General features: G+C 42.0%; 1 protein-coding gene across 2 annotated transcripts in view; it reads left to right on the top strand.

Moving 5' to 3' along the window:
* The window catches only part of FBXW8 (F-box and WD repeat domain containing 8), a 59,346-nt gene that overhangs the window by 34,482 nt on the left and 12,565 nt on the right, over positions 1-12,299 (top strand). For both annotated transcript variants that reach the window (XM_068911226.1, XM_068911225.1), the window contains exons 7-8: positions 98-307; positions 10,177-10,304. In XM_068911226.1, coding sequence (XP_068767327.1) covers positions 98-307; positions 10,177-10,304 — 338 coding nt within the window. The remainder of the gene's footprint in view (positions 1-97; positions 308-10,176; positions 10,305-12,299) is intronic.

The following is a 12,299-nucleotide window of genomic DNA, read 5'->3' as shown; positions in this document are numbered from 1 at the left end:
GCAAGATAGCTGATATCCAGTTAATTGGTTCAGCTTAGCATATGATGATGTAAAAGAATTTTTGGCTGTAATAAACATAAAAAGTCTGCTCTTTTAGGTCAACTTCCTTAATCTGGTTCCAGATGTTACGGGGAGTCCGGTGGCAGTAGCAGCAGCGGAAGACGTGGTTTATCTGCTGAAGTCAGAAGATCCTGGCAAAGTTCTCCATTCTGTTTATGGTCAGCCCATCACGTGTCTCGATGTGTCTGCTAAAGAAGCAGCCTTTGGGGTCAAAAGCTTTGGCTGGTTATTGAATGAGCCCAATCAGGTATTTAATTTTTATTTATTTATTTACTTCTAAGATGTCTATACCTTCCCAGTTAACCAAGGAAGAAGACTTCATGCTCATGACCATTTCCTTCCCTGTCCTTTTTCTCTGTCCTATTTCTTTTTTGACAGTAGAAGGAACACTCCTTTTTTAATACAATAATCTGATGTTCATATCAATTATCTTCTGGTGAGCTGAAGTAAGGGCTTGTTTGGCTGACTGGGTTCCCTGTAGATGCAGAGCGCCCTCCGCTCCTCAGTGAGGCCCAGCTGATTCAGCTGTATGCTATAGCAGTGGTCAAGGGAGAACTTGTCTCGACGCCCTCTGAGCCTCCGCCAGCAAACCCAAGCCAAAACCCTAACATGCTGTCTGAGGAGGGCAGCCTGAGTAGCGTGTCAGCTCTGTTCATGCAGTGCTCAGGATTTTTTTTCTTCTTCAGTGTTTAAACCAAATTATTTTCCACTCAGTGAGAATGGTGTGACTGTTAAATTAAAGGAAGCTAAATAACGATCTTAGGTTTGAAGCCCTCTGTAACACTGCTTCTTTTCTCAGCGTTTCTCAGCATAGTAGATCAGAACCAGACTGTTTTTGCTGTTCTGCTGAAGACTCGTGGCTGAAGCACGCTTCTAATGCGGTTCTTCTGGTTGCAGGAGATGCCTTTTTGAGCTTGCATTCCCAAGTAGTAACATAAATAGTTGAATTTCTTTGGGACTTAGAATCCTATCTGGGATCACAGTGCTCTGCCTGGGGATTATTACTGTAAAGCTCTTGAAAGACTGAGCTCTTCCTCTGATTCTCCAGAGTCTGGAGCACAGCATGCCAGTGAAACCAAGGCCTGGGAATAAGCACCAGATATGAGATTAGTTTGGATTAGCAATGTAAATATTTGTTGCCTAATTTCAATTTTCTTTGGTCAGTAAGAATTCACCATCTCATCTCTTTTTCGGGTTTTTTTTGTTTTGTTTTGTTTTTAGACTCTGTTTCCAAGAGTTTGCAAACTGACTCAGTAGTTTAGTTGTGTGAATTGTCATTTGCTTCTGTGAAACTTTAGTCATGGAGTTGAATTTCAGCAAGTAAATTACATATAACTATATAAAATTTGTACCGTAAATATATGCGCATTGCACCTGGCCAGCACAAAAATCAGAGCTGGCAGAGACCTATGCAAGCAGGAGCGGTCGCTCTGTGGCTGCAGGCTATGTGCAGCCTCTTAAGATTAGTGCAGCCAACAGCTGCTTCCCTGAAGTCTTTGGGAACAAGCAAGTTGCTCTTAACTGCAGCGATTCAGTCTGTGGTCCCTGCCTGTGTCTGGGGGGTGCTTTGCACAGAGGGTGGCTAAGCGTAAGTGGCCTGAGTTTCTCCGGTATGGCAGGGACCGGGCTGCGGACACCCTGGGGTACGTGGGCTCGGCGAATCCCGCCAGCCCTCCCTCGCAGGCACAGCCTGGCTGCTCTGTACCTGGGTGGTAAATCCAGGGAGAAATTTCTAGTGGCCCTGAGAAGTTTCCAACCCTTTCCTGTGTCACGGCTAATTTTCCCTTTCCCTGATTTCATTCTGTGGTTATAGTTCAGGCTACCAGGAAAGCGGAAAGGAGAGCGCAGCATGAAGCAGGAGGAAGCAGAGGGAGAGCAGCCTGGTGAAAGGAGCTGGTGTCCGTAGTATAAAAAGGCCATGTTCTCTCTGGCAGCAGGAAAGCTTTATTTAGGGTTAACCCTGCATTAGGAATAAATCTATCCAGCTGCATCTAATTTCCCCTTAAAATTCACGTTCACTAGGGAAATGCTGAGGCCACTGTAAATACCTTTAGGGGTGAGAGATGCTGGGAGGCCACGCTGTCGTTATTAATTCCTTTGCTGTCCTAATCCAATTCTTTTCCCCACAGAGGTGGGAGGTTAGAAGGTAAAATTGTCTCATTCAGGAGCATTACATCGGCCATCGCCTTTGTGCCGCATAAAGAAATAGAGAAATCTACTTAGGCCCCTGAGCGTTACTCTGTAAAGCCGGACGTATTTCCTAATCTAGTTCTGAAGTATTTGGTGTTTGACGGCAGATTGTATTAAGCAGCGCATCAGCGCGCATCCTAATCAGGGAGATGTGACTGAAGTAGCCCAGACGGCTGCAGCGTGTTTGACAAGGACGCTTGCTTGGCATTGCCGCACCAGCTGACATCACGCCGGAAATTAATTACTTATGTCTATTATGATAATTATTCTCGCGCAGACGTGAAGGGACTCTGCATTGGTTGATTACGCTGGTCACAAGTTGACAATCTGTCTTTAGGAGAGCTTTAGATCTCAGAAGCCCAGAGAATCCCAGCCCCGTTTGCTGGTGGCTGGGTTGCTCTAGTGTAAAAGCTGTCTTTCTCCTGGCTCGTGAGTTTTGGTATTCCTCCCCCCCCCCCCCCCCAAGGGATGCATATGGAGATATAGATATATATATGTGTGTGTGTGTGTATGTATATATTTCTTAGCATAAGTTTGCACCCCTAATGTTACAGACTTAATCGTTGTCTAATTTGAACCAACTTTAACAGCAGCTTAGAGATTTGAGACACAAATTTTGTAGGGACTTTAATGTTGATGCGCTGAACAGAGAAAAAAAAAAACATCAAATTCGTGGTATAGACTTGCTTCTTATGAGATGACAGGCATCTGTGCAGGAAGGTAGAGAGGATATAAATGCCTCAGCTGTGGGGAAAAAGGGCAAATTTCACTGTATTAAGCATCAGACAACACAAATATGAGCTGCACTTTTTTGGAAGTTAGCCCTCGTTTGTTTGGTGCTCCTGAAACTCTTTGTTTTCTCTTAAGCTAACAGGAATTCCTTTAATAAGGGTTATTTCAATGTCTCAGTTTGAAACGTACTGTTTTCCTTAAATACTGTATTTTTGAAATACCCAGACCTTGGTTCGAATATATGTAATGATATAGACTAGATAATGAACCACAGGCAGCGCCTTAATTATGGCTTTCCCTTTCAACCAGGAGTGATGCTCATGACATCCAGCGGACATGCCTTGGAGGACAGTGTCTAATAGGTAACAGCAAACCCATTTCATGAAGCTTGGAGACCAATGATCTAGCCTCTGCAGCGGTAGCACAGTCATTGGCGTTCACATGTTTGTATTTTGTTTATGAGCATCAAATGTGAAATTATTTGCTGATGCAACGCTACAGGCATCTGCAGATTTAAACGAGAGCTGGCTGTGGTCCTCAGCATGTCGAGGGATAAACTACTTAACGTGTTCAACGGTTATTGATGGTTAGAAACTACTCAACATGGGAGGATTTTGTTTTTTCTCACCAAAGAAACTTCTCACAGTAGTCATGCAAGAGAATTTTATTTTACATTCATGTAACTTTGAAATACTCTTCTTGAGTTGCATGCAGGATCCGTGACTCAGAAGCTGTGATTTTAAGGCCCAGTTCAGAATGCGTCTTCATTTTTGGTTCCTTTGTGCACAGAAGAGGAGGAGGATAGGGAAGAAAGAAGACAGTAGTGGTTTTAGATACTCTGTCTTAGAAACAAGAGAGACTTAGAAATGGAAGGATAGATATGTTGAGATCAGATGCCTTGGGAATTGTTTGTTATGCTGTCCCTTTTTTGTGTGTTTTGAGCTGATGATCGACTTGAACTGGCTGAATGGCGTTCAACGAACCTGCCTCCTCTCATCAGTGCTTCAAAACCAATGCTTTGGTTTTTTGCTACTGTGTTTAACGTTTCGACAGAGTCCTTTGACTAGTTGCTAACGCGAGCGTATCCAGTAGAATTAGCCCCTTGAAATGTGTGCTATGAGCTGATATTATTTGGAAAAAATTAAATTATAGATTTTGAAGTAATCCTTTAAATTGAATCTGATACTTTACAGTCTCTGGATGATGTTTTTAGGTCACATAATGTATTATACATTACACTCCTCCCTCGCTCCTTTCTGGCACCTTATTTTAACCGAAATCCATTCCTTTCTCTACTGGTAAGCTTATATTGTCTTTTCTGGTGTTGTAATGTCTTCAGTTGCTATGGAGTTCTGAAGACTTAAAATTTTTGTCTTTTTTTTTTTTTTTCTAATTTTAAAAAATGTGCTTATCAGTTTTCTTAACCACTGTGAACCTTGAAATTAGACTGTAAACAGTCTAATTTTCCACTGGCTACGTGTCAGGGATAGATAAATTGGTCTTTATGAACTCATACAAGTAGAAAGGCATGTCTTGGTGGTGACTGAATTTGAACATGTGGGATTTGCCCAAGTGTTTCCAGTTAAGGAGCTGTAGTACTGCAGAGCATTAGCAGATCTTTGAAGGTGGAAGTTTTACATACCTTTTTCTTTACAAAGTGTTTAGTATTGATTCCTGTGCATGAGAGAGAGAACTCTTTCTGCGTATCTGAACTGTATAACTTTTTAGAAGTTGGGCGTTGCCAGAAATATATTCTTTTTTCAGAAAGACTTGAAGTTTTCCTTGCCTGATTTTCGTACAGTGTAACAATTAACCTCTATCTTATTGAAAAATAACAGAATCTGCCATCTTTATTTTTGCATGCTTGTAATTGCCCTAAAATCACTTTTGCATGTTTAAAAAAAAAAAAAATTATGCATTAGCTAATGCTAATGACAGTCTGCATTTTTTTTTCTGTTTGTGCATCGATGTGCATAGTCCAAAACTGGCACAACTGCTTAGGTAAGTATCTCAGGTTTTGAAAATGTAGTGGCTAGGATGTGCCATGAATATTCAAGGTGATTATCTGGGAAACTAGGGAATTCATTCAGTTTTTAACAACTAGCTTGCTTTTTTTTTTTTTTTTTTTTTTTTTTTTTTTTAACCTATCTGTCCCTAGGTGAGGGAAAGTGTGTTCTGGGGCTAGGGTTTGTTTTTTAGCGAGTGGGTGGTTCGGTGAGTAAACATCATAGCCTTTCATCTCTGGATACCTGAACTCTTACATCAATCTTCAGCCATGAGTTAAATGAGTCCAGTGACCTCCTTCCAGGTCCAAGCAGACATCTGTCCGCATCACAAAACCATCACGCTTGGCACCATCCTGGCCGTTGGCAGTCGGGGCTCAGGACGTGTCCAGTGCTGGAACAGCAGGGGTTGCAGGTGCATTGGCAAAACTGTGTCGCCGGAGCTCACGCGCTGCCTGCCTGCGCAACGCTTGGCTCTGCTCCTTGTACCAGCTTGGAGTCTTCCTTTTTTGACTCCAGTCAGATGCAAACTTAAAAGGAAAAGCTAAGTACGCTTGCCGTTGGCTTCGTGTGTAACTTTTACGGCAGGTGTAGAAATTTGGAGGAACAGGTCACGTGTGTTGGCTTTTGAGCTGCCGGGTTTGCAGCAGGTTGTTTAGATTCTCTGATGCTTTTGCAGTTCTCCGAGTGGGTCTTTAAGCATTGCTTAAGGCTGCTTAGGGCAGCCTAGCACACGTGAAATAAAGTTCTTGTTTGCCAGCCTAAAGTCACCTTTAGGATGGCATGAAAGTCAATTTTCCACATGCCCAGAGAAGCGGTTGTGTTACCAGCTTCTCACAATGACTTATATCTGGCAAGAACTTACAAAATAGTCTCTCTGGCCGATTGTCAAAAATTACATCATATTGGAGTAAACTGCTTTTAAATCAAACATCCATTATTCATGTATATTAACTGCTTTTTTATTTTTTTTTTTACTGGCTGTTTTGTGTATGATTTACTCTTTTTTTTTTTCTTTCTCTCTGATTGTTTGTCTCCCTCGTCTGCTCCTTTTAAATCTTAGCTCATCCTTAAATTTATGGAGCCAGAACACTTATCTCTGTGTACAAGTATCAATATGCTGACCGTGCATTTGTTAATAGTCAAAATTTTTTTTTGTTGCAGTGTTATGTGCCATATTTACAGTAGGCAATTCAATACATTTGCACTGGGAAACTGTGCCCCTGAGGCTTGTAAACTTTGAAAATATTTTTCTACATCCCTTTAGAAATAAAATTCAAACTTGCAGCGGTGTGTACCATATGTTGTACTTAATTTGATGACTTCTGCTGCAAATGCATATGAAATAGCCTTATCACTTCTGTAGATGCCATCGAAATTGAATGGTTTTGACCTGGGTGAAGGAGCGATCCCTTTTTATTTATGGTGGACTTGTGATTTCATGACCCTTTCTTTTCTTGGCAGTATTGGTGTGTATTCAGGCAGTGTTTTCTCTGTTTGGCAGAGGGATGGGCAGAAGGAAAAGGGGAGCAACTTAATTTGAAAATAAAATGCAAATTCTGATCCCAGTCTTGCTGTGTGTTCCTCTGTGGCTTTGGGCAAATCAGATTTTTTCTGTCTTGATCCTCTGCTCTGTAAAATGACAGATGCCCTTATCCTAGAGGATTCTTTCTGGGAAGGCAGTTTTTGAAGGTATCCTGCGCGTTATTCAGTGAGGAGGACGTAGGTCTTGAAAGCATGGTTTGACTATATTTTTGCTAATATTTATGATACTTTGTTTAATGCTTCATCTAAATAAGAATTATATACACTTTGTATAAAGACTACTTCACCCAATTCTGAGAGAGAGTTTTTTTTTTTTTTAAACTAGCCATGAGTTGTGGTAACTTAAGCAAAAACGCGACTGCAGAGGGAAACTAGCTATTTCACAAAGCAGTTGTCTGTGCTGGCTTTCAGCCAGGACAGCGGGTTGAACACCCCTGCTCTTGTGCAAAGTACCACAGGCTCTTTGATAACGAGTGCTTGGGGATTTGTTTTTTTAATGTTCCATCCAAAAAAGACATCTCCGACAACACAGTACCCCTAAACACCTGCTGGGGCGTTGGGCATGCATGGAAGAGTTCCATCAACAGCATTTCCTTCGTTTCCTCGGTTGTTCTTGGAAGCGTCTCAACCAAAGCGCGTAGACTACCCTTGACCCCGCTCATCTGCAAGATGCAACAAAGCTCACAGCTTAGCTGCTCTGGCTACAGAAACTTTAATTCTTTATCCATTTATTTAGACCTCTTTCTTGAGTTCTGGGATAGCGTTTTAAAAGCATTCCTGGTACCCACTGATCTGTAGCTTCCTAAAGTACAGTAAGTTTTCCTTTCTTCCTCTGCCTCTTCTAAGACATTTGCCGGGCTGTTTCTCAGCACATCGGTCTGAGGACAGTGGCCACAGGTTGAGACTTGCCCTACTCGTGCAGTAAAGGAGGAAATTAGACTAATGCACTGCCTTAACAAAAGGGAGAGTATGAGCATGAATAATGAATATCACTAGTCTGTGGCAATCGGATAAAATGAAGTCCCATTTGCTCAGCCTTATTAAAAGAGAGAGAGAGCGAGGGAGAGATGGTAAAGGTCGTTAAGGGACTTGTAACATGGAAAGAATCGCCTCTGAGATGGATAATGTGTTTTCTAATCTCTGTGGTGTTTAACTAAACATAATGGTAAAGGTACTCTGGCTATTTCTGGCTTGTTGAATTATTAAGCATTCTGGGAGATTGCTTGGCTCTTATCCAATAACTTAGACTTTTTCATTTGAACAATGGTTAATAGGTAACACTTTTTATTTTGTGCGTTAGATCCTGATACATCTGCCCAGGGTATTTAATGCTTTTCCTCCCTGGTGCCCCCGGACTTCCAGTGGGGGAAGGCATGCTCGTTAGTGCGTTATCTCGGGGTACTTCATTTCACACCCAAGTGCTCTTGGTTCACTTACCTTCAGTTCTGCACCTATTAGGTCACTGGTCTTGGGTGTCCATTATAGGATTATAAATGTCTTTAAAAGGGTAATCCCCTTGCAGGGTGCATTATAGGATTATAAACCTCCTAAAGACCTTATGCTTTACCTGCCCTTTAACATACAGGCCCTTATTTCAAGTCCCTCCTGACCAGGTATTTTCATTCTCTCTCCTTGGCCTTTTTAAAGAAAATCCTTGTTGCCATGGGGTATTATAGAAGAGCTCATCGGAAGTGCTCTAGCAGCTTCAAAGTTGTCGTCAGTATACTTTTTAAAAAACCTGTCTTCAATAAATTATTATTCAGACCTAAAAATGCATTCTGTCGGAGTGTCTTTTGTTTCTTTACCTATCAGTTTGTCAGGATGAGGTTTTGAAATTCATTTTCAGCCCATAAAATTGCTCAAGATAGAAGCTGAATTTAAAAGTAGGTAAAACCTGAATACTAAAAAGTGCAAAGAGCGCCTTCCTTTCAAATGATGGGGCTAATTGGCTAGAAATACACAGCGGCACCATAAAAAGCTGGAACAAACACACACAATCCTTAAGAGTGGAGTCTGATGTTAGAGAAGAGAAAGAAGTGGAGGGAGTAAGAGAGCAATAAGAAAGAAAAAAGCTTTTCTTTCGGTTTCGTGGACCTGAACCTGTATTTTTTTTACAGGTTCTCTTTCTTACAGGTGCAAAGGAGAAACAAATCATTATTGAGCTGGTTTTACCTACTTGTAAGAATTGCTCCAGGTCTAAAAGTAAGGTCACAAGCGAGCGAATATGTAGTATTTGCTCTGATTTAAAAGGGGGAATCTTTAAATGCTGTGTGGAAGCAAGTTTTCATGGTCATGACTGAGTTTTCCATGACTGAGTTTTCGAGTGCATATCATATGTTTATAGAATAGATGGGAGCTTTGGTCATTTAGATCAATTAATGATAGTTTATGGATGCTCATTTTAAGCATTAGTCCCAGGGGACTCTCCCAAAGCAGCGGTAGGCCTTCTCTCTTCTCCAGAGTTTTAATGCCCCGCTGGGAAGGGCTGATTCAGAATCTCACATTGGGAGTTGGCATGTATTGCTGTTGACCCAACCATTTCATCACTCATGAGGTGAATTCAGCAGAGTTTAGTGACTTTGGGTTTTGCTCAGAACTTTCAAAAGCAAGATCTGGTTGCCGGGCCCAGACATTAGTTTTTCTTTGCACTAAAAACCCTGAGAAGTACCTCTGCCAAAATATCATTATCTCCGATTACAGTGAGCTTTTGGAAGCCCTGCTGTATTTCAGAAAAGGCTATATGTTGCTCTTTACAGCTAACATTTTGAGTCCATTTGTAGATGCTTTTTCATAGGTATGGAAATGTAATTTTTTTTTTTTTTTTTTTTTTTTTGCAACTTTTATGTCCTAACTCTGCAAGGGTAGAGTGCCTGTTGCTTTACAGAGCTTGGGGAAAAAGTACTTTGTTCTTGGGGATGAAAAATCACACTCCAAAAACTGATATTTGAGGCACGCAACTTGAACAGCAGCATAATGCAAACCAGCACAGATCGCTTCAAAAAGACAAGGCTGGGAAGGGGAGCTGGTTAGGAGAGTTATAAATATTAATCACTGAATAAAACAGTGCCTTCTTTTTAGCTGGGAGAAATGGCAGGTGGAGCAAACCTGCGGTGATTTCGGATGCGATGCTTTTCTCAGGCTGTTGTCGCGTGATCTGTACTGAATGTTTTGGCAGGGCCTGGCAGCACTGGGTCAGGGTTCAGTTCTCTTCTTCCATCTTTTTGTTGTATTTTATTGAATCCTTCTTGCACAGCCCATGTGTCTAAATGTTGGTTCTATTTATTTTGCTATTATTTCAAATGTTAAAGTTAACAAAGAAGCAGTTTGCTTTTCCCTGTAAGCCCTAAAGAATTGACCTGAACCTTTGGTTGCCCAAGACCTGTACCTGTCTGATCCTGGTTGCCGAGAGCCTTGCAGCCCTCGTTCTTGATGGATTCCCCTGTGCCATTGTATTTTCCTATTTCTGAGCGTGTGATTGATATTGCTATCTCAATAGGGATATATTGGTTCCGTGTTAGAATATTGAGAAACAAGGCCTGTAAACCATCCTGGTAACGATGATAATTCAGCCCTGCTTCATGCTACAGCAGTATGTAGCTGTTGTGCCTGTACTAAATGGACCTGGTGTTTGTTCTCTTTCTGCCAGGTTCTTCTTTACAATCTGGAAACGAGTCAGTGTCTAAAGAAGCTGGGCAACTCATTGGGTGACTTTACGTGTGTCAACCTCCAGGACAGTCCTCCAAACATGCTCGTTACAGGCAATAAAGACAGAAGGTAGGTACTATCAAGGGCAGTAACCCATCTCAAATTAGCTTACTTCCTGTCCTGCTGTCCTACATCTGGACCTGCTAGAATTTGTTTCTCCTCTAATGTTTCAAATGCAGCCTGCGTGAACTTCAGGAACAAAATATTAGGTAATAGTTGGACGTGGCTGCCAGTTTGCTTTGTTTCGGAGAGCTCCATGGGAAGACTTTCTTTTTAAGCCATTTGGTGGACGCAGTTGGTGTACAGCCCAGCGAGACCACTTGGAATATCTTCCACTTCCCCACCACCACCCGCAAAATTAGTTTGGCATTTAAAAGCTCACTTTCTGATATTAAAAAAATAACCTAAGGGATGAATCATGTAGGATGAGATGGGTCCGTCTGCCAAACGATGTCAAGAGTGTATTTCGGAGCACTGTGATGTCCCTCAGGTGACAAAAAAAAAGAGACTTTCGTATGAACAGATTCCAGCTTCTATTTAGCTGATTAGCAGCTTTCTCTTTAACTCCTTGGCTTGGGGAGTAGGATTTTCCCTGCACAATATCTGGTGCCAGGAATGGACGCACAGGGAACAGTCAGTGCGAAAGGATTAAAGTGCTTAAAAAGACCCTTTGAGTCCAATTTTTAGGTTTTCTTTTTCTGGCTAGTTATTTGCAGGGTCTGATCCAGTGCACCGAAGGAGATGTGGGATGGCGAAGAGCCAGTGTCTAATGGCTCCCTGTTCCTTCCCTCCTCCTCCCTGCACTGGGCATCAGGCTGCAGGTGGTGGTCTGGTGTGGTGGTGGGTATCAGCTTGTAGGGCGGATACCTTCCTTTGCCAAATCCCAGACCTCTGTCCCGCCAGTGCAGCAGCTTGCAAAAATGATTATTTTGTCAAACAGCTTTTTTTCCTTCTCAGTGAATAGGCACTGCAAGCAAACCCCACGCTTTCCTCAGCAAAGAAGATAAAGGAAACATCTGAAGTTTGATACGTGCAATTGAATCCTTGGGAGGTTTTTTCCTATAAAAGCAGATGATAGATTTTCCGAAACACCCCAGTAAAACTCCCTTGCCCAATGATGGAAGGGTAGATAAAGTTGATATCCCTTAAGTGAGATTGAAATGTACTCCCTTTACACTAGCATACATGTCTACACCCTTTCCCCTCCAGAAAGCTTTTAAGTTCTTCAGCACAAGAATTTTCTGAGTTCAGGGTTGGCTATCACTAAAATAACAGGAAGTTGGGACTCAATAGTTCAGCAGATAAGTCCGGGATCTTGAAGACAAGACCACGTGTGGCTTAAAGGTCAGTTCCTCATGTGGTGCTGCACGAAGGGTGTTAGTAGGTGCTGGGCATCCACAGGTGGGAAGTGACTTGAACCGCAATAGCCCTGGTACGGAGCAAATACTCCAAATGGGGACCTTTGCCGTATGAATTCAAGCTGCTGATGGCCAGTGAGGAAACGTATTGCTGGAATTAAATGAAGCATTTTCAAGATCTTATTGAGAGATGCTATTCTTTTATTCAAAGCCACGTTTTTGAAAAACAAAGCAAATCACCCTATTTTAAGTGAAGTGTTTTTGGTAGGATCCGTAAAATATGTGGTTTCAATCAAAAAATACTCCTGAAGCATTGGCAGTATATTTGATTGTTTATCTGTGCTTCACACTTGTAAGAGAGCCGATACAGGGAACATATGCTGATGCCCTGCACGATAGCAGCTTTTTTTTTTTTTTGGAAGGGTTATTAGACAGCAAGTGGCATTGGGAAAACAAATATGAGACAAGTGCAGTGTGTGCCACTGCTGGAAAGTGTGGATGGAAAAAAGTCTTCCATCTTCCCCTAAAAGTGAGCAAGGTTACTTCTAGAGTAGTCTGACACGAGAGTCAAAGCCTGGTCACAAGAAACCTTCCTTACGGCTCCCTTGAACTGGGATGAGTCTGATGTGCTCCCACTGAGCCCAGCTGTTGGCAGGCGATGGAGGGCCATGCCAGGTCTGCATTAGAGCATCACATTAGATTTGCA

The sequence above is a fragment of the Struthio camelus genome, chromosome 17, assembly GCF_040807025.1.
Source record: "Struthio camelus isolate bStrCam1 chromosome 17, bStrCam1.hap1, whole genome shotgun sequence".
NCBI classification, from domain to species: Eukaryota; Metazoa; Chordata; class Aves; order Struthioniformes; family Struthionidae; genus Struthio; species Struthio camelus.
Note: the sequence above shows the minus strand (reverse complement) of the source record. Positions and strands in the feature narration are given on the sequence as shown.